Raw genomic sequence first — 22,685 nt, forward strand, 5'->3', positions numbered from 1 at the left:
TTCATAAATACTCTCAAAACTCCCCTTTAGGCCATTAGATATAAAAATATAAATATGATGAGGATAAGAAAGCTATCTAATCCGAGTATGTTTTAGAGCTGGGCCAATAGGTTATGACTGAAAGTCCAGCCCAAATAGTATTATTTCTTATAAAAGCAGCCTACGGCTGCAGAATCTCGTATCATAGCTCAGAAAATTTTCTCTTCTCCGGTGAAAATACCTAAAGGTAAAATTTTCTAGGGTTTGCACGCTGAAAGAGCTCAGATTCCTATATTTAGAGCTCACAATTTTCGTATTAAAGGCCTTAATCGGCGTGGCTGGAGTCGCATTTTTCTACACTCTCGATTTTAACTTCTATAAACTTCGATTAAGTTGAAGAATGACTATCTGCGTTTAGATGCAACTATTTCACTGGAGAAGTTCTTTAACATTGTTTTTATTATTGTTGCAGATCTAATTACAATCATGGCAGAGGATGAAAATCAGAATGTGGTGAAAGAAGAGGTCAAGGATGATGGTGGTGATGTAAGTTTTCGTCTGTAACTTAGTAACTGTTTTTGCGCGTTATTTAAGATTTATTATCATTGTGGACTTGCTCGAGCGTGAGTATCATTTTCTATTGTGGATTCGTCCTAAGTTTTTATTAGGCGCCGTTTAATTGGTGATGAATTCAATTTGACCTCGGATAAATTAGCACCCTCATAGAACCAAATGTAGTATTGCGCAACCAGACAATGTGCGTTAAAGAGTTCAAGAGTGTATATGTTGATCTTGATGCAAAGAAGTACTCGTTGATTTTTCTTCAACCTTGTTTTGACATAGCTACCTATTGTTTTTTTATTCGTATAGATTGCTGGTTCAGTGTGCTGTTTATGCATGACTTGAGAGGTTGTCCATCTTATAAGTTAGAACCATATATAAACTCTACTTTAAATATTTGAATATATCCTTCTAAAGAGATCTCTTACCGATTATGCTTTGTGAAATGCAAATGATTCCTCAAGCTTCCATCACTTCAATGCAGATAGCTCCATTTGACCCTTCAAAGAAGAAGAAGAAGAAGAAGCCAGTGGCTCAAGAACTAGCTGAAGATGATCCTGTTGATACTCTAACCGAGAAGACTGAGAGCTTGTCTGGTATGTTTCTAAGCAAATGTTTTGGCGATTTCAATCTTATTACTGATAGGAGTATTTCAGCTTTGTCACTTACAAATGTTTCACATTTGTCTGCAGTTTCAGATGGTCTTGAAACTTCATTCGCTGGTCTAAAAAAGAAGAAGAAGAAAGCGGTGGGTAGATAATTTTGTTGTATTTGGGGAATTATTGGTTGCTCTAATCACTTATTGTATGTACCGTGATGTGTTACTGTTGCAGGCGCATGCTGATCTGAATGAAGAGAAAGAAGCTGTAGGTGAAGATGTGGATGGTAAGTTCTGCTTGTTTTAGACTGCATTGGATATGCTCCTTCATCTCTGGGTTTATGTTAGACTTAGCTGTTTGTGAAATTATAGATACAATTGGAGAGGATGAGGAAGGAGAAGGAATTGTTTTGCAACAATACCCATGGGAAGGAAGTGATCGGGATTATTTATATGAGGAGGTGAGTGGGGCTCTCTGACTACCTTGAAATGAACCATCCCTTTTTTCTGTGTTTTCAGTTTTTTTCTGTTTTCTCTCGAGTGTTTGGTATATTTCCTAATCTTAATAATTGATGAGGACAATGTATACTTTTTTAGTAATAGTATTGAGTCATCTCAGATGCAAATACTTCATACTTCAGTTTCCTGTCTATCATTAGATAACACTAACGTCTTAATGCCTTGGCTTGGGTAGCAATACTGCATCTGAAGATGTGTAAACATGAAATTTCTTTTCTACTGCTGCATGTTGTATTACCTATGGAATTGCAATCAAGAAATCATATTTATATTGTTTGTACTATTGGTGCTACATTCATGGAGATTCTTACCTCTTCTTGCGATTACCTCTGACCTTTCACCACCTGAAGTATTGATTCTATCTTTAACATGTGCAGCTACTTGGGAGGGTTTTTAACATTCTTCGTGAGAATAACCCTGAGCTTGCTGGGGATCGGCGCAGGACAGTTATGAGACCTCCCCAAGTACTCCGTGAAGGAACAAAGAAAACTGTTTTTGTGAATTTTATGGATCTTTGCAAATCGTATGCTATTTTCTTTCTATTTCCATTGCATAAAATGGATTTACACATTTTTTTGTTTGAGAACAAGTGATGAAAATGATTTTTTTATTTGGTGGTTTAATTCCCCACAGGATGCATAGGCAACCAGAGCATGTGATGACTTTCCTTCTGGCTGAAATGGGGACAAGTGGATCTCTTGATGGGCAACAAAGATTGGTTGTTAAAGGGAGGTTTGCTCCCAAGAATTTTGAGGGAATCTTGCGACGCTATATTAGTAAGTTTTTTCATTGCTTTTTTCCAGAAATGGAGTCCATCTCCGTGACACTTTTTTTTAATCTAAAATTTTTATCTGTGTTCCCATTTGTTCACCAATGCAGCAGGTATCTAAGTATTTTTTGACCTTGTATGAAATGTGAATAATAAACTGACTAATAGTTCAGCTCTAAATGACATGTCACTGTAATCATATCTGCAGATGAGTATGTCATATGCAATGGTTGCAAAAGTCCTGATACTATTCTTTCAAAGGAGAACCGACTCTTCTTCCTCAGATGCGAGAAGGTAGTTCCCTATCTTCTCATTATATTTTTATGCATCTATGTTATAGACTGCAGCTGAGTCTTTTCTTGTGAAAAGTAGTTCTGGTTTCTGCATTATATTGAACCAAATTATGATGTACTACTATGTTACTTCTTGTATCTGGGGCTGTGATTTCTATGTGATTTTTTGTGAATGAGATTTCTCACTGGTCTAGGAGTGTTGAGCAGTGTAGTTAGGGTCGCAGGACGCATCGGGTCGATGAGGTAAAAATTCGGGTCGCGGGTCGACGAGTCGACTGGGTCGAGGGACCCACAAATCTAGGCTAATTGTTTTGCCTTTTAATATTAAATAAAATAAATATATTGCTCTAATGTTTATAATATATCTAATAATATAAATGTAGACACAATTCATGTGAATAGAGATAAAGTGGGAAATAGAAATGATATCAAAATAATTCATAAGTCATAACACAATAAATAATTGATATCATTGTCTGAAAATATCAAAACAAAGGAATATATGAAGGGTGGCAGCAAAAGATCTTTGAATTGTTTATTTGTTTAGGAGTGAAGAGGCCGAATTCTAAAGTGTAGAAAGTAGGTTTGAAAAGTTTGATGTGGTGCATGCATATATATAGAGAATTGTGATTCAGAGAGTCAGAAAACATGTGAGAGATTTGAGAAAATCAGAGATAGCATATGTTTAGGGCGACCCAGGCGACCCACTCGACCCAACGGCGACCCTGTATCTCGATCAACCCACCCATGTTGGGGCGGTGATGGTCTCGACCCAGGCGACCCGAGCGACCCGAACGACATTTTGACAACACTGGTGTTGAGTAAAATATATTTTGTATTTATCCTTTATGCTTTTCCTGAATGAGATTTCTCATGGTCTGATATCCCATCTGGTATTGAGACAATTATTTCTGTAACCCTCTGCCTAGATGCCCATTTTGTTTTGGTATGATTGTAGGGTACTTGTTTAAATTTATAACTGAATAAAATTTCAAACTCTGTAGAAAAATACTGACAGTAGACTGGTTAACTTATGGAATTCTGTGGAGGCCTGTGATGATTGAAATATTTGCCTACATTGTCTGATTGATCTAGTTGAAGAAACCATTTATACTAAGTCTGAGGCCACCAGGGAAGTTAGCTAATTTTCAGAAAACATTGTCAACTTTTTTGGGAGCACCTTTAAAAGCTTGCTTTCTTGCAACAGGGACACTAGAAACTCAAATTATTTATGTACCCTAGACCTTGTCCCATGGCTTGTTGAGTCAATATGTTATGTATTTATATTCTTTATGTTTTATGGTAAATTATTGGCAAATAGCAATAAGCCGATTTTTTTATGATACTGTCCAAGGCCTGTGATGATCTAAGTATTTGCCTACATTGTCTGATTGCTCTAATTGAAGATTCTTTTAAACCAAGTCTGAGGCTTTGGATAGTTGGATAGTTATCAGAACAATGTCAATTCTTTAAGCACCTTTTTAAGTGCTTTCTAATAGGGGAATTTTGACCCATTATATTTTATTTACCCTTGCCAATCCCAAATGACTTTGTTGTGACAATATATTCTGACTCAGTGCCCAGGTGGCATTTTATTTGTATATTGTAGGAGCTAAACCATATTGATATTCATTAGCACATGTAATTTGGTGGTAGTAAACTGATTGTTTTTAGGATATTTTCCCGAGGCCTGTGATGATCTAATTATTTGCCTACATTGCCGGATTCTTTTAACTGAAGAATGTTTTTCTAATAAGTCTGAGGCCTCGGTGGAAGTTAGATAATATTCAAAAACAGTCAGCCTCTTGGAAGTTCAAACACCATTTCAATTGCTCTCTAAATAATAACAGGGAAACTCTTTATTCTTAACTTATTATCGTATTTTCCCTTGTCTTCTCCCAATTACTTTTTGGACAAATATATCTGCAGTGGTGGCTTATTATTGGTATGATAGTAGGGGCCCCATGGAGTTGTTTGGTTGATTATTGTATTTAGTTTTTTTCCCAAGGCCTATGATGATTTTAATATTTGCCTACATTGTCTGATTGCTCTAGTTGAAGAATCTTTTGTACTAAGACTGAGGCCTTAGGAAATTTAGATCATTTTCAAAACATTGTGAACCTTTTGAAACACCAGAGAGTGATTTCAAGATTTACCCTTGCACATCTTTCATTGCTTAATATCAGTAGGAGCCATATGGAGATAACTTTGATCAAACTGATTAATTTTATAACCTACTTAGGAAATTATTGGTAGTAAACTGATTCTTTTTCTAGTATCCTCCAAAGTCCTGTGATGATCACATATTTGCCTACATTGACTGATTGCTCTAGTTGAAGAGTCTTTTCTTACAAGCCAGGGTCCTTTGGGAAAGTTTATAATTAATAAAAACATTGCTGACTTCTTTTATATTTTTGTTGTCCTTATACCGGATTTTTTAACTTGGATAGTTTATCATTTGTACTCGTTATATAGTGCTATGTTTTTAGCAGTTGGATAATTGTAAGTGTTATATGATTGTTTATTACTTGTAGTGTGGTTCTGGGAGGTCCGTGGCTCAGATCAAGGCTGGATTTGTGGCTCGTGTTGGTCGTCGGAAAGCTGGAACATGATGAAGTATTCTACTTCTGCGACAGTTTGTTCTATACTTGTGAAGTGCCTTTTATTTGGATGTTTTTGTTTTGGTAATTTTGTTAATTATGCATCCTTGCTAATAAACAACAGTATTATTCTAGTATGAAATTGGTTGATAGTAAGTTTTGGATGAAAATCTAGTATTGTAGACATGTTTTACTTGACAAGTACCGACGATATCTTAATGCTGGCTAATCAGAAGCATCATGCCCTTCTTTATGTACTCCCTCCGTCCCTTTGTAGTTGAGTTGTATTCCTTTGGGTTGTCTCACTTTAGCTGAGTCATTTCCTTTTTTGGCAAAAAACAACAATTTTTCTTCTCTCTTCATCTCTCTGCCTTTTTCCTTTTTTGCTTTATTATTTATTTATTTAACTCACTTAATACAATTTTTCTTAAAGAAAAAAACGCCTCTAGAGGGATGGAACTAAGTATTTTTTTGCAACGGTTAGCAACTAGCAAACAAGAAATGAAAAATACTAGTAGTCATAACAACCTAACCTCACATTCAATGAGACTGAATAATTACTAATAACAATCGCTTTTAATATTCTCTAGTTTAGAAATTAAACAAGTGCAAAAGTTACTCATGGCAATCTTCCTTGGATTTTTTGTCGTGGAATGTGATGTCCCCGGGGTGTGTGTGTGTGTGTTTAATACTATAATCAATCCACTGACAAATGATATGATTTCGGGGTGTGGTTTTGGTGCTATACGGATGCATGAGAAACAATTGATGGCCCTCGTGCTTGCCATCCAACTTTGGAGGCCGTATCTCCCAGGTCGTCGTTCGAACAGACCAATGAAAATTGGGCTGCCAAGCTTCTCGACTATGACTTTACAATAGCCTTTAAGAAGGGGGTTTTGAATTGTGCAGCAGATGCTCTGTCGTGTAAGGAGGAACTGACACATGCGGCCCTCTCTACCTCGATTTGGCTAGATTGGTCTGAGGTACAACGCACCTTAGCATATCACTCCACTCTCTCAACCATAAGGGCATTAGCAATGGGGCGCCCTAAGGCGCGCCCTAAGGCGCGCCCTATGGCGCGCCACGTCAGCAGTTTTATCCTCCTACCTCCCCACCTGCAGTGGGGCGCCCTAAGGCGCGCCCTATGGCGCGCCACATCATCATTTTTTTTAATATTTAAAAACACATACGAATTTAAAAAAATTAATACATTACAATAAGAATTAAAAAAACTTCATTTCATTTATAAAAATTAATACATTACAATGCGAATTTAAAAAAATTAATATATTACAATGCGAATTTACTTTGAATAAAATTTTATTACAATACGAATATATACGTATATAATATTTCAAATATGATAAATAAATTGAATTAAACAAGTCCGGATTATTTATAATGCATATGAATTTTGATAATGACGTCTTTTAATATATAATAGAGTTTAATTAAATTAAACAAATTTATTAAGATGATTAATTTCAAGATATAATAGAAAATTATTTATTTTTCAAGTTATCTCAACTAATGCTTGTAGCCCAATGGTAAGAATTATTGCCTTCCAAGCAATAGACCCGGGTTCGAATCCCAGCAAACGCATTTTTTTAAGTAAAATGTGTGTCATCGTCCGCGCCCATCGTCCGCCGCCTCCGCAATGGCGCGGACGATGGCGCGGACGATAGGCATCGGGCGCGCCATCCTCCGCGCCCTTAGTATCGGCCGCGACGATCGTCCGCGACCTATCGTCCGTATCCGCAATGGGCGCGGACGATCGATGGCGCGGACGATGCGCGCCATCGGGCGTGCCATCGTCCGCCCATTGCGGATGGCCTAAAAGCAGCCTTGGTATAGGGGTAAGGGTGTCGAAACGATAATGAGTATTTCCCAACTCGATCCGATACCCTGCGGGTATCGGGTACCAGTTACCTGACAAAGGCAACAAACGGGACGAGGTCGGGTATTGTAAAAATATGTGTTGCAGGTCTCGGGTATACCCGATAGACCCGTTAAACCCGAGAATTTTCGGGTTAAGGATTTTTTCAAATTTTAAATTTAATTTTTATTTAATTAAGTGTTACTCCCTCCATCCCTGAAAATTGTCACTTATTTCCATTTTCGTCCGTCCCTAAAAATTTATCACCTTTCACTTTTACTATTTTTTGTAGGAACCCCACATTCCACTTACTCATTCTCACTCACATTTTATTACTTCCTCCGTCCCATAAATATATGTGCACTTTCCATTTTCGTCCGTCTCACAAAAATATGTGCATTCCATTTTTGGAAAGTTATATCAATTTAATAATGTAGGTCTCACTATCCACTAACTCTACTTTAACTATCATTCTCCTCCTCTCTCTTACTTTACCATATCATTCTCCTTCTCTCTCTTACTTTACCAATTTTATTTTAATTCCCGTGTCATACTCATTGCCCATATTTTTATGAAACGGAGGGAGTATAAAACTAATATATAAAAGTAGGACACACTTACAACTAACTTTTTCAACCCACTTTCTACTCCTTCCGTCCCAACAAGTTGATACAAAACCTTTGGACGCGGAGATTAAGAAATTGTATTAAAAAGTAGGAGAGAAGAATAAAGTAGGAAAGATAAAGAGAGAGTAAAGTAAGTGATGTAATAAAGTAAGAGTGATGAATGTTTTGTAATTTGTCAAAAAAGGAAATGACTCAACTTAGTTGGGACATCCCAAAAAAAAATACGATGCAACTTAGTTGGGACGGGGAAGTATTACATTTCTTAAAACTCGTGCCGGGTCAAATGATGATGAATTATTAGGGACGGAGGAAGTAGCATTTTAGGAATGTAGGGTTTATTCTCTAATCTTCTTTCTTCTCGTCTCTAATTTCCTTCCCACAAGCCATCAGTATTTTCAGTCCCACTACTATATGGGATATGCAGCTGTTGTAAGTTGGTTGTTGGAATTTCTTTAATTCAAAGACCAAGATGACAGTTGAAATTTCTTCTATTTTTGATGTAAATGTTTTAAAAACTGGATCGGTAAGCGAACCTGTGAAGCTAGATATGTCAATGTAGCCCATAACTCGTGGGTTGACCCGAATACCCCGCCAAATTTATAGGGTTAGTGTAACACCCCGACCTTTTCTACCTTTTTATTGTGTTCTTGAAAGGACCGTCGTTTGTGCACTTGAAAATTTTTCAACCTTGTTTCTTTTGTCGAGAGAAGTATTTCACTTTTGGGGCCAAACAATTATTCTTTCCTAGCCCAATTTGAAGCCCAATTTGAAACCCAATTGTTACGAGCCCAAAATGATACCTACACGAAATAATAGACCACGTATCAAATACACTTTCGACATCAAATCAAGACGAAAAGTTGGATAAGAACCGCGTCACATCAGGCATGTTTTCCAATTGGATAAGAATCACGTCACATCAGGCACATTTTCCAATGCCGCATTAATTACTCGTCGCATCAAAATGAAAAGACGTGAATTTTTGTCTTTTGTGAAAAAATTTTCTATAAATACGACCTCCCTTCATTTCATTTCTTTGTTTTCGAAATCGAGAATCCGAGAGAGAGAAGAGAGAGGGGGAGCCAAGAGAGGAATGGAGAGGAGAAGATGATGAAGGGAGGAGCCGACGGCGGCAGACCCGCGACGGCGGCGGTGCGGCGAACCGTGAAAGAGAGAGAGGGCGGCGGCGTACGGTGAAGAAAGGAGAAAGAGAGGAGCACGGCGTGAAGGCTTTAAACGATCGAGGTAGGGCTTTCTAACGAAGTATTTTACGTGGGCTTTCTAGTTACCGTACAGTTTTTACGAGAAGTTTTTACGTGGGCTTTCGAACTAAAGTGTTTTCAAGAGCTTTCGTTTGAATATATCGGTTTGAGCATCATGTTATATGTGATCAAAGTGAAAGTGTTGTTGCGCATGTTATGTTGTGCTATGTGTTGATTTATCGAGTGAATTGTGAATTGCTCGACTTGTTGATGTGATGTGAGATGATGCTCGACCTATGCAGAAAAATGATTTATGTTTCAAAAACGTTTTGAGGAAAATAAAGTTGAAAAGGTTATGTCAAGCCATATTTTGTTTTGGAACTATGCCTATCTGACTACAACGATGAATGGAATGGATTGATGGGATACCGTGGGAGGTAACCACTTCCCCGGCACTTGAATGTTAAGATATGATGAATGATGAAAGGAAAGATGAATGATGAATGGATTGAGGAGTGAACAAGAGATAGTGAAATCGGGTTTGTCAGATACGGCATATGTTCCAGGAAAATGGATCGAAAGATCGCTTTTGAAAAAGGAAAAGAAAAATGTTTAGTGTTCTCGGACTTTTCCTAAAACCCCGAGTTCACTCAAAGAGTGGCTTGACAAAATCAGTTGTTATGAAAATATTTTTGGCACGTGTCCACTGAGTACACCAAGTACTCAGCCCTGCATTTCTTTTAAAAATGTGCAGGTTGAGCAGTGATGACGGCGGGCGATGTTGAGCATAAAAGTGAAGAATGTCTATCAAATGTCTAGAATATGTTGTGTCTTCATACATAGCATTATTCTACTCTCGAAATGCTTCCGCTGAATATTGTTTCTTTCAACAAATATTGTTGGGATAATATTTGTTTTGAGTTGTTGATTGTTGAGATACTCTGATTTTATTCGAGTGTGCACTCTGTGTATCGTACACTCTGATATATATTAATCTTTTAAGCAAATTGAGCCTTTCTTATGAACTGTTATCCTTAAATGCTATTCTTAAATGTTTGTCCCTTGGTCACGATCGCCTCGTTTGCAACACCCCTGGGGTGGGCGGTCGTGACAGTTAGGGCCGAAAATTTATAGCCCGATAAATCAAAACTCGGTTAGCCCGCACCTGATTAACCCGCAACCCGTTAGGGCCAGACCTGAAAACCCCATGGGCTGACCCGAAAACCCGATAAAATTTCTATTATTCTATTTTTTACTCATAATTTGACACTTCATTGATTAAATTTTATAATATAGATAACTAAAAAAATAACTTTCGATTTTATATTAAATATACAAATTATATATTAAATTTTTATTAATATAATATTTCCTCCGTCCCCAAATAATATGCACTTTGGGTTTGACACGGGTTTTAATATAAAATTGGTAAAGTAAGAGAGATGTAGAGAGAAAAAGTAAATAAAGTATTGTTAGTGGAGAATGAGTCTCACCTAATTAGAGAGAAAAGACTTTCCAAAATTAGAAAATGCATATTCTTGTGGGACGAACTAAAAAGGAAAGAGTGCATATTCTTGAGGGACGGAGGGAGTAATTGATAAATAAATTAAAAACTTCAATTTCACTAAAAAATATTAAAATTTCACGAAATATCTAAAATAATAGTATTTGATCATGTTTATGATTGAGTTTAAGCATATATCTCAAATTTATCACAGTTAAATATTTTACATTTTATGAATATAACTAATTTTCATAATTATTTATTGGATCGATCGCATGTTAATCTTATCGGTTGCAACTCGATTAACCCGTTGGGATAGACCGAAACCTGAGATTTTAGGGTTAGGGTTGAACTTTCATAACCCGAAAGAAATCACAACCTGATTAGCCCGCACCCGATTGACCCGCAGCCCGAGTAGGGTTGGCCCGAAACCCGATAGGCCGGCCTAATTGACATCCCTAGGTGAGGCTATCGGTTCACGATTCAACTGGTTGGACCGATCCAACCACTGGCCGAACCGTATTACTGTAGCATCTATATATATACGAGTATATAATTAAAAACATATTTATTACTAAAATAATTGATTTCAAAACATGTAAATAAACAAACATTAATACAATATATAATTTGATTTCAAATAATATATAGATATATAAGTATAGATAAAGCATATATATACCAATTCTTAACTAGTAATACTAGTAATGTTAAAATACATATTCATATGTTTATTACTATGCATTAATTTTCATGTTATGAACACTTCTCCCATTATATAATTGTTATTTTATTTTCAATTTAAGCATTAGTAATTAAAACTTTATTTGAAAGTTAATAAAGATTTACTAATTTTAGTTATGATATAAAATATGTATATAGCTTTTAGTTATACATATATAAGTATATAGTTGATAGTTGATATAATAAGTACTACATGTTAACAAAATAAACTACATCCCACATTGAAAAAGTAAAGGCAAAAGATTATAAAAGATGACTATAAAACAAGCTTTTTATCCCACATTGAAAAATGAAAGAACAATCTTGTGGAATACTTCTATAAAGAAAGACGAAAATGAATTTTTAAGTATAGTTTTTATAAATTCATAAGCCCAATACAAGTATGGGTTAATATGAAATGAAAATTTAGTGTAATTTTTTTAAAATTGGTAAACGGTTCACCTGGTCCAAAATGGCCCAACCCTCTACTGGTTTTATATGGTCACCGGTTTGTGGTTGAACCGGTCCGACCGATCGGTCTAAACCGATTTTTAAAACACTGGTTGTAATTGATTGCAGGGAAGTTGCTGAAAATAATTTTATAAATGTGTTTGCATTGCTAGTTGATTTGATGACTATGAAATGGGTCATCTTTATGTGTATGACGATTACTGATGCTTTAGTTCTATTGAATCAACTGCTGACACTAACACCATCGGAAATTTGTATTGTTAACTTGGGAATGATTTGCTCATGGCTTTTCGTAAGAATCCTTATAGGCTCTGATAGGCAATTAAAGCAGGTCGGTCCAGGTACCCACAAAGTCGGGTGCAGGACTTCGTTATCGGGAATTACCTGATAAGTAGCGGGACAGGTATCGAGACTGGAGTTAAGGTCTAAATCCGGTGCGGGTACCCACGGGTAACCAGTTTCGACACCCCTAATACAAGGTATGTAATCAACCAAATTCCACATGACTATGAGTGGCTCCATGTTGGGGCTTATCGCACCTATCGTCCACTTACTCCAATGTATGGTAAACCATGTTACCAAACAGTTACATCCCTGAAAAGATAGCCAAAGAGTCAAAAGATGTTTCGAACAAGATTGGAACAGATGGACCAAGTTAGCAGTCCGCCGACTGATTCCAGAGGACTAGAAGAGGTTCAACAGTCCGCCGAGAACAATGCGAGCAATCTCAGTCCCTTTTTCTCATCGACTGCCAAGAATTTGGATGAACAACTTTCCAAATTTTTAGATGTACTCCAAAAGGTCCATGTCAAAAGTCCTTCGGTTGAGACACTACTAAAAAGCTCGATCATGCAAAATTTCTAAAAGACTTAGTGGCCAAGAAACAGAAGTAAGACAACAAGTATGAGACATTGGCCTTAATAGAAAATTGTACTCCCTTCGTCTCAACTAAGTTGAATCATTTTCTTTTTTGACAAAAAATAAAACATCCAATCACTCTTACTTTATTACATCACCTACTTTATTCCTCTCTTATATTTTTCACCACAATTATATTTCTTAATCTTTGTGCCCAAAAGTTTTGATTCAGCTTAGTTGGGACGGAGGGATCCAACAAAGGCTTCATGTCAAGTGCAAGGATCCAAACATCTTCATCATCTTAGGTATTCTTGGAGATAATAAGAAATAAAATGTAACACCCCGGGTTTTCATGCACGGATGTTGGAGTATAAAAAAAAATTGGACGAAGAGACGCTTGGAATTAAAGTGCAAGGAATTTAAATTTTTATGAACTACAATTGTTGGAAAGAAGAAATGTCAAGTAATCAAATAGAATGCTCTACACCCATTTATACACAAGAAGGGATTTGCTACATCTTTTAGCTATTAGAGCATCTCCAGTGGGCGGACATCCACTAGGACATCCCAAAAACACCTCCTGCCACGTCACTAGGACTTCCCATCCCACTGCCACGTCACTAGGACATCCCCTGCACAATCCGCCCTTCCCATCGCCCTTCCCACTAGGACATCCCGCAATAAAAAAATCACAATAATTTAATTACGTAAAAACGGAAATATAATTTTGACACGGAATACGGGAAAGCAAAATACGGGCAAGAATACATATTCATAAAACATAAAAAAAACATAGTTAGAAAAAAAGCAAAATACATAGTCATTCAAAAAAAGAAAAATACATAATCCAACATCCCCGGCTCACTCCGCGCTGTCCTCGTCGCCCGTGCCGAACCCGTCGCCCGTGCCGCCCCCGTCGCCCGTGCCATCACCGTCGCCCGTGCCGCCCCCGTCGTCCCCTCCGCTAATCTCGGCGCCATCATCTCCAATGGGGGGCATCCCCAAATCGCGCCGACATCCATCGATGACATCCTTCAGCATCCTCTTGTACAGCGGATCGGTCGTGCTATGCCACCTATGCATGGTCCGGACCAAGCTTGTCGTTAACTGCACGCGGGCGAGGCGGTCGATATCTTCTTGGGGAGCGGGGGCCTCCGATTCGACCTCGAACGACCCGCTACCGCTGCTGGTTCCCCTAGCCCTCCGCTGCGCAGCCTTTTGCCCAACCGGGCGACGACGGCGGCGAGAGTCTGATTGCGGTAGCGGGGACACTTCGTCGGCTTCCGGGAGCTCGTGCGAACCAGCACTGCTGCTGTATTCACTGAAGCGTTGATCTTCGTCCGCTTCGCCCAGCCCGATTCGACTCCCCCACAAAACTTTGGGGAATCCTTCACCACGAGAAAGGCATCCCACTGGTCGAATTGTTTGAGTTTCAAGGCTCTGTCAGGGTACTGAGCAAAGGCACGGTTCCGGACATCCTCCTCGGACATACCGCTGCTTGCCTGGCGGAGGTTGTTTTGGTAGAGGCCAGCAAATCGACTAAGCTTAGGCCTCAACCGCTCCCACTGTTTCCGGCACTGTTCGGGAACGCGACGCTTCGCCCCAGCCGGTTTGTGTGTGTGGTAGGCTTCAGCGATCCGATGCCACAGTCTGTCAATATGCTGGTTGGCACCGACATAGGGATCCTCGACTATTGCAACCCAAGCCTTCGCAAGCGCGACGTTTTCCCACTGGCTCCAGATCGTCCTCTTTCCCGTCTCCTCCTCATCCTCCTCCTCTGCCACCGTTCGTGAGGAAGACCCTGGGGCTTTCCCCTTGCCCTTGCCACGTCCCTTCCCCCTGCCCCCGCCCACATCATCGGGCGTCTGCCTGACTGGAGATATCCCCAACTCCTCAAAAGAGAAAGTTTCTATGCCGGTGAACTGAGTATCCGGAACATAAGTGGAAGGGGTATCAGTAGACTGCGTATCGACAACCGGCCGATAGACATCGTCCGCTAGTGGTTCAGAGCCCGGGCCACCCCCTCCCACATGCATCATCCCCGGCATCATCCCCGGCATCATCCCCGCCATCATCCCCGGAATCATCCCCTGCATCATCCCACCCGTCCCCATCATATTTGGGGTCATGCCCCCCATCCCCATCCCCGGCATCATCATATTTGGGGTCATGCCCCCCATCCCGGCTGCCCTGGGCATCATACCACCCATACCACCCATATGTCCCATCCAATTGTACATATAAGGGGACATCATCCCACCCATTCCACCCATCTGTCCCATTGCCGGAACAGTTGTCGCATTTCCGCTGACGTTTCCCTCCAGGTCGATGGGAAATGCCGGAGTCTGCGACTCGCTCGTGGCCGGGGAGTTCCTATCGTTCTCCATTAAAAGTAGAAATGAAATTTGTAGTAAAAGAAGAGAGAAACTTGTTAACAACAAGTGGTGCAAATGAAATGAAGTTCAACGAGCCGTATATATAGAGTTTAAAAAAAAAGAAATTTCGGACATCCGAGCGGGACGTCCGACCCTTGCCACAGTGGCGGACGTCCGCCCGCCCGTCGCAGGGACGTCCGAGGACACCCGACGTCCTCACGGGACGTCCGTATCCGACCCTAAACACCACAGTGGCGGACGTCCCGGTCGCCCGTCACTACGTCCGACCGGACGTCCGCCATTGGAGATGCTCTTATAAAAAACCAAAGTCTACAAGTTTGAATCTAGCTAAAAGTGGTAATGGAGTCAAGGAATGCCTTGGAGCATGATCTTTTTCCTCTCTCTTCTCGATTTCGGCAGCCACAATATTCCAAGGAAGAGTGAGAGCAAGATATCATTTTGTTTGTTCCAAAGGGATCCCTGCAAGTTAACACAAAATGTTTAGAAGAGTCTTCCAACTTGAAAGAGGGATATGATGCTAGCTATAAATGGAAGGGACAGCAACAAGGCTTGAGATCAGCCACAATGTGCCCTCCCAAACTTTCACCATAATAGAGATGGATACAAAATAGTACAAGGTAATGTGAGCTCATCTTTTAAGCTCAAAATAGAAGTGAATCAGATATTCTTCCACAAAAACCAAGGCTGAAATTAGCTTACACAAATTGGGCAAGGAATGCCTATATGTCAAGCTCAAAAGGGAATTGATGTTCAAACCCAAAGTAGGAAGTTAGACTCCCCAAAATCTGAGGGCTATATAAACAGCCACAACCCCTCCTTCTCCTCCCCACCATTCGACACCAATATTCACACAACATAAGGAGCTGCACAAGGAGTGGAGAGGGGAGCAAGGATGAGTGGCAGGGGCAGGACATCATCAGTCCACCAAACCAAGAGGAATCACCGAGAGCCGAGGTAATCAAAATACTCCCCTCTTGCATCATATTAGAACCCCATGCTCAAGAACGAACTTAAGAGCTTTAGGATTTCCAAATCACACAACTTGGAACAAGAAATATCATAAGTTTCTTTTAGCCCAAGATCAGTAATAAATTATCATGGCTACCAACGAAGAACAAAGCTTTAGCACGCATAGCCAAGACCTTCAACACCATATAGCTACTGCCCAAAATTCACAATCAATCAAACTAAGTGTGCTAAGGACAAAAGAACTTAGCTTTATGGCCGGAAGGGCTGCCCAATGACTACCGGCGACGACCAAGGCAGCCACACAGACTCATCGGGGCAGCAACGACACTTGACAGCGGTGAGACAGTAGCTGATCAGCAGGGGCAGAGGCCGAGAAAGGGGCTACTCAAACTCGAACCCGACAGACGGGGCGTCACCGTGGCAGCTTCGATCAGTGGCGATGGCTCTGTATCACCAAGAAGCAGCGGCGGAGACAGACGCTGTTGTGAGTACAGAGGAGAATCGGAGCCTCGCAGCCGACGAGTGAGGAGCAAGGGCTGATAGAACTAAGTAGCAGGAGCCGATGACGGCGGCTCTAAGCTGACGGCGGAGGTCCGCAAATTGGGTCTCTAAAATTGGGAGAAATTTCGAATTGAGAGAGATGAGATGGAGCTGTACAGAGCCGACGGAAGTGAGAAAAAGAGAGAGATGAGAGTTTGCCAAGGGGAAGCCGCAGCGGCTGTGTTGCGTTTTGTCGGTATGATGCCGGGGATGATGGCGGGGATGATGCCGGGGATGATGCCGGGGATGATGCATGTGGGAGGGGGTGGCAGGGGCTCTGAACCACTAGCGGACGATGTCTATCGGCCGGTTGTGGATACGCAGTCTACTGATACCCCTTCCACTTATGTTTCGGATACGCAGTCTACTGATACCCCTTCTACTAGAAGAGAGTGAATGGAGTCTACTGATACCCCTTCTACTGATACCCCTTCTACTAGAAGAGAGTGAATGAAGTCTAGTGTTCTAAGGATTTTGATTTAATTTGGGAGAAAGATGGTTCGAAAGAGAGAAGAATGAATTTGGAAATTATGTGTGATGAAGATGAACAAGGGAATTTTGAACCCCATTCTGCAAATTCACGCAGAAGAGAAGAGATAATGGGATTTTTAAGTATATAGGGCTACCCTATATCAAATTGCTTAGGCCAGAGGATTTATTTGAATTAGTTGGGCCACTACATTAAGTAATTGATTTGGGGCCGATGGAATAACTTAGTTGGACAGCTCTAATTTAATTGTTTGGGGCCAGTGATTGAAATGTTTGGGCTAAAGATAGTGCCGGACGGAATTCATTTACGAGGAAGCTTTAGCCAAGACTCTAATTTAACTTCTTGGGCCATGATTAACTTCTTGGGACAAGACCTAATTAATCATGGCCCAAGAATTCTAATTAAGTTCTTGGGCCATGATTAATTAGGGACATGCATTCTAATTAAAGTTTAAGAATTTTCTTAAGTCTTGTTGTTAGTAAGTGGTGTTGTTTTTTAAAAAAAGTTATCTCCGTGAGTTAAGGGCGGAGTCAGGGGAATTCAAGTTAAGGAGTTTTAAGCAAATGAGGTGGACTTTCGAACTAAAGTGTTTTTATGTGGGCTTTCTATTTAGATTACAGTTTTTATGAAAAGTATGATTGTGGGCTTTCTGTTAAAGTTACAGTTTTTACGAGAAGTACTTTGTGGGCTTTCGGTTTACTATAAAGTATTTTCGTTGGCTTTCGTAACCAAGTATTTTTATTGAGCTTTCTATTTATGATAATATGTTATGTGGGCTTTCTGTTTACTATAAAGTTTTTGTGAGAAGTATATTTTGTGGGCTTTCTGTTAAAGTTACAGGTTTTATGAGAAGTATTTTGTGGGCTTTTTGTTTACTATAAAGTTTTTGCGAAAAGTATTTTAGTGAGCTTTGTATTTATGATGAGATGGTACGTGGGCTTTCTGTTTAGTTTACAATTTTTATGAAGAGTATTTTTAGTGGGCTATCTGTCTAGATTTCAGTTGTTACGAAAAGTATTTATTGTGGGGTTTCTGTTAAAGTTACAGTTTTTGCGAAAAGTATTTTGTATGCTTTTCTAACGGAGTATTTTGAAGGCTTTCTGTTTAAAGTACAGTTTTCATGAAAAGTATTTGGTGTGCCTTCTCTTTAAGATATGTTGTTAAGTGCGAGCTCGCTATTTGATGTATAGTTTTCATGAAAAGTGCTATTGTGAAAATATCTTTAAAGTATGTTTAAAGTTATTTACATAAAGTGAAAATGATGTGATTTATATTATATGATGTTATGTGTTGCCTTATTGGTGCTTATGAAGTATAGCCTTTGTTGATATTTGAGTTCGGCTTTGACCGATAGAAATGAGTTTTGGTCCAAATATGTTTACGAGAAAAAATGAAGTTTTGAAAGTTGTGTTCGGCTTTTGATAAAAGAAAGATGAGTTTATGTTTCAAAAATATTTTATGAGAAAATATAAGGTTGCAAAGGTTATGTCAAGCCATGTTGTTTTGAACTTTGCCTATCTGATTGACTAGCAAGGCGATGTCCCTACTAGACCAGGAGTTACAGTTTTGTGAATTCGGGTTTGTAAGTGGGATGAGCCCATACATTCCGGTTCAGCAGGAGTTAGTGAATTCGGGTTTGTAAGTGAGATAAACCCATACATTCCGGTTCACCAGCAGTTTCGTGAATTCTGTTCACTAGGAGGTTAGTGGGCTTGTGTTCCCAAGGTTAGTCGGATACGGCATATGTTCCAGGAAAATAGATCGACAGATCGCTTTTGAAAAAGGAAAAAGAAAAGAAAAATGTTTCAGTGTTCTCGGACCTTTTCCTAAAGCCCCGAGTTCACTCAAAGAGTGGCTTAACAAAACCAGTTTTTATGAAAATATATTTCGGCACGTGTCCATTGAGTACACCAAGTACTCAACCCTGCATATGTTTTAAAAATGTGCAGGTTGAGCAATGATGACGGCGGGCGGTGTTGAGCACAGAAAAATGATGATCCTTCGATAGGATATTACTTGGATGTGTCGTATCTCCATACACGATGTCATCTGCTCTTGACTCTTCCGCTGCAATGTAAAAGTCGAGTTACATTCTTTGTATCATGCACTCTGATATATATAAATTCGAGTTATTTCAGTTCAAGTTTAGTTGTGCCACAGTTTTCCTCTTTCTTCACTGCTTCTTTCATCCTCCCCTAGTCGCGATCAACCGGGTTTTCTATCCTTAGAAAGTTCGATTGTGACTTAAAATGTCCTTTGTGATCTCGATGCAAGAATAAATCTCATGTTTTATCTTTTTATAGGAAGCTGGACTCTCACCCTCCAAATTGCAGACAAAAGTGTGACCTATCCAAGGAGAATAGTAGAATTTGTGTTGGTAAAAGTTGGTATGTTTATATTTCTTGTAGACTTTGTTTTTTAAGATATGGAGGAAGATAAGAACGTTCATCCCATCTTGGGAAGACCATTTTTGGCAACTGGAGGAGCACTAATAGATGTTAGATAAGGAGAGCTAACACTGCGATCAATGATAGAAAGCATCATATTATCCATCTACGATATATTGAAATTCCATAGGAAAGAAGGAGCATATGGTAAGCATTATTGGGAGAAAAAGAAAGATATATATTATGATAGTTTTGCTTCCCTTTCTGAAACCAAACTAGAAAATTTTCTTATTATTTTGAAGAGACACAACAGAACACAAGTCTGGGTGTATTTTTAATTTAAAAGGGATTTTGATTTAAAAGGATTTAGGCCATCTATAAGTATACATAGGATTGATGGGTTGGCCTCTCTTAACTTGTTAAGAAAACTTTTTATTCACTTGGTTGCAGCGGAGGGAGGTGGGGTCGAGTGGGATCCACCGCTAGAAAAATACTCCCAACGACCCCACGGTCTCTGGAATTCTGCCCTTGATTCGGTGCTTGACCCAGTAACCGCGCCATGGCTCATGGTTGTCGCCGCCGTGTCTGTGGTGAAGCTGTGAAAATCAGAGATGGATAATTGGGGAAGAAAGACTTCAGTTGGGCTTGGGCCTTAATTACTCCTTCGACTATTGAATAATTAGACTATGCCTCATAATTTACTCCATGTTTTCCGTTAAAAAATAAAGATAGATAAGTCAAAATTGGTAAATTATATTCTAACTATCTTTATTTATAAAAAAACAGATCAGTCAAACTATTTTTTATTGAATATATTATGTAATGTAATGCTACGGGAAACACTTAAATGGCTACCCATTTTATATGTATATTATTTAATGTTAACAAATTAGAAAAAGTTATACTCCTATAAGACTATATTTTAGTATGTGATCATCTATAAAATATGGAGTAATAATTTGGTCATATCATGATAATTTTTAGATTTTTAAGTAAAATACTAGTTTTTGAAATTTGGTTCCACTTTTTATTTGGGGTGATTTGATTTTGAAAAACCAAACATAACGATAAACCAATTTAATTTTTATATATTACTCCACCCGTCCCACAAAGATTGTCCCATTTTTCTATTTCCGTCCGTCCCACAAAATTTGTTTCATTTCACTTTTTACTATTTTTGGTAGTGTACTTCATATTCCACTAAGTCATTCCTAATTACATTTTATTATAAAACTAATATATAAAAGTAGGACCTACATTCCACTAACTTTCTCAACTCACTTTTAATTACATTTCTTAAAACTCGTGTCCGATCAAAGTGAGACAATCTTTGTGGAACGGAAGGGAGTATTATTATTTTGAAATTTGGTTTTACCTCTTTAATCATGTTTTATCATTTTTATTTGGTGATAACAATTATATTTTTTCCCTAATTTTAATAAATATGATCAGTATATTATTTTTCATTATTAAATTTAATTACCTTCCTTTTTATATTAATGGATTAATTTTTTTCAAAAAGATCTCAAGTTTCTGTTAGTTGTTTTAGCTAATGTTGAATAAGAATCACAACGACTAAAATATTGTGGGATAGTTTCTATTGATAGTTTTGATATGAATATTATATATCAATTATCACATTTAACATAAGATGGATATATTTCATTTATAATGTATTTTTATTAAACACATATATTTAAATACTATTATATTTATTTTCTCATTCGATCCCACAATTTTTTAAGTCATGGAACCGCCATTGCTTGGTTGGACAAGTTCTCTCTCGATTACTTTTTAAACTGAAATTGTAGGTACACCAAAGTTTTAGTTGTGTCCAACTGAATACAATGACATACATGCAATACTAAATTTTTCTATATTAATTCTTTAAGCCGCTGACTTCATACATAATTTTAAATTAAGCAGTGGAATCTTGATAATATTTACACATTCTTTAATCATTTATTTATCTACCTAATACTATCTACTGTTTCAAATGTCAAATAGGTATACGTACTTAACATTCTTGTTGGGGCCATCCGACCATTCCACACACAACATGAGGCCCCCCACTCTTTTAGATATGCTGTAATTTTTTCATAATTTATATATGGAAATTTCATATATAAATAATATATAACCCGTACCAAATTCCAATTATACAGGCTTATTTTCATTCTTTGGATATTTTAAATATATATACGTGTTGTTTATATAAAGGATATTTTTTACCTTATTTATTACTCCATCCGTCCCATAATAGATGATACACTTGAGAAATTTTGTGTGTTAAGTGGAGAAAGAAAATAATATATGTATATTAATATGAGAGAGAACTTATTTCAAAAAAGGACATGTGACATCTATTGTGGGATAAATATTCTTATTTATTATGAGACGAATGGAGTAATTTATTCTTATTTAATTTTTTAATTACTTCTCTAGTGCTGATTCATCATCACAATAAATATTTGCATAAGAAAATCTAATTAACCTATAAATACTTGGCAGTGTTGAAGGAAAATTAAATTTTAATTTTACAATTATATGAGTTACACATGAAGACGACCAGGCCAAGATAGACATTGATGAAATTCAAGCTTAAGATATTTGGACCAATAGCCAATAGGTATGACTTTACCATTAGAATGTCCCATAAAAAATCTCTTATTTAAATATATTCAGTAGAGTTATGGAGTAGTTTAATACTACTATTTGTTAACATTGATGTCTATAAATCTGATTTGTTACTCATGACGACGGTAGTGATGCAATAAACGTACAAACACAGCTTGCAAAAAATGGTCTTAAACCCTGAAGCTTTTTGTGGTTGTGGTTGATTAATAAAATGGCATATATATGAAGTAACCGACGGTACATATTGAAGAAAAAAATATAAAATTTATTAAACACTTCTCTGTGCCTAATTAAGTCGAAAGATTGGTGTAAGACAGGATTATATTTTATCAATGTACTAACATTTACCATTTATTACAAAATAAAATTATAAGTGCTGCATAGGTCGTAATAGTAACATTTGCATATACTGAACAGACATACAAAGGATTGCACGATTAGCGTATGCTGTTCCACTCATTAATTATTTTATTTCTAATATATGATTTTAAAATATTAATTTGTTTTATTATAAAATAATTTGGTGTATGTGTATATTTAGCACAAGCCCTAGCTCTGTTGTGCACGACAAATGATTTATCCCAATTAGTGATTTATTTTGTGAAATAAATAAAATCATAACAACATAAATAAATATATATAAGTTCCCTTCCGAAATAAAGTAGAATATCAGGTCCCTACCATTTT

At 38.0% G+C, this 22,685-nt stretch overlaps 1 protein-coding gene, 1 long non-coding RNA gene and 4 other non-coding genes across 6 annotated transcripts; all 6 read left to right on the forward strand.

Annotated features, from left to right (window-relative positions):
• Positions 1–89: 89 nt before the first annotated feature.
• On the forward strand, positions 90–5,576 carry LOC121791460 (eukaryotic translation initiation factor 2 subunit beta-like). The gene is made up of 10 exons (XM_042189409.1): positions 90–226; positions 452–525; positions 1,025–1,136; positions 1,233–1,288; positions 1,374–1,425; positions 1,511–1,599; positions 2,035–2,180; positions 2,291–2,433; positions 2,635–2,720; positions 5,254–5,576. Exons 2-10 carry the CDS (start codon positions 466–468, stop codon positions 5,329–5,331), a joined length of 822 nt encoding a protein of 273 aa, XP_042045343.1. The 5' UTR covers positions 90–226; positions 452–465; the 3' UTR covers positions 5,332–5,576.
• On the forward strand, positions 3,765–3,849 carry LOC121793212. The gene has a single exon (XR_006049050.1). It is a non-coding gene; the product is annotated as a small nucleolar RNA SNORD34 (small nucleolar RNA).
• Positions 4,070–4,153, forward strand: LOC121793214. The gene has a single exon (XR_006049052.1). It is a non-coding gene; the product is annotated as a small nucleolar RNA SNORD34 (small nucleolar RNA).
• Positions 4,404–4,488, forward strand: LOC121793215. The gene has a single exon (XR_006049053.1). It is a non-coding gene; the product is annotated as a small nucleolar RNA SNORD34 (small nucleolar RNA).
• LOC121793213 lies at positions 4,724–4,807 on the forward strand. The gene has a single exon (XR_006049051.1). It is a non-coding gene; the product is annotated as a small nucleolar RNA SNORD34 (small nucleolar RNA).
• Positions 5,577–15,148: 9,572 nt separating the features above from the next.
• Positions 15,149–19,117, forward strand: LOC121791470. The gene is made up of 2 exons (XR_006048574.1): positions 15,149–15,929; positions 18,924–19,117. It is a non-coding gene; the product is annotated as an uncharacterized LOC121791470 (long non-coding RNA).
• Positions 19,118–22,685: the final 3,568 nt, after the last annotated feature.

The sequence above is a fragment of the Salvia splendens genome, chromosome 2, assembly GCF_004379255.2.
Source record: "Salvia splendens isolate huo1 chromosome 2, SspV2, whole genome shotgun sequence".
Lineage (NCBI taxonomy): Eukaryota > Viridiplantae > Streptophyta > Magnoliopsida > Lamiales > Lamiaceae > Salvia > Salvia splendens.

Coding starts and splice junctions, on each gene's coding strand:
- LOC121791460 (XM_042189409.1), top strand. CDS start 466: ATGGCAGAGGATGAAAATCAGAATGTGGTGAAAGAAGAGGTCAAGGAT. Junction 1,289..1,373: donor AAAAGAAGAAGAAGAAAGCG/GTGGGTAGATAA, acceptor TTACTGTTGCAG/GCGCATGCTGATCTGAATGA. Junction 2,721..5,253: donor TCTTCCTCAGATGCGAGAAG/GTAGTTCCCTAT, acceptor TATTACTTGTAG/TGTGGTTCTGGGAGGTCCGT.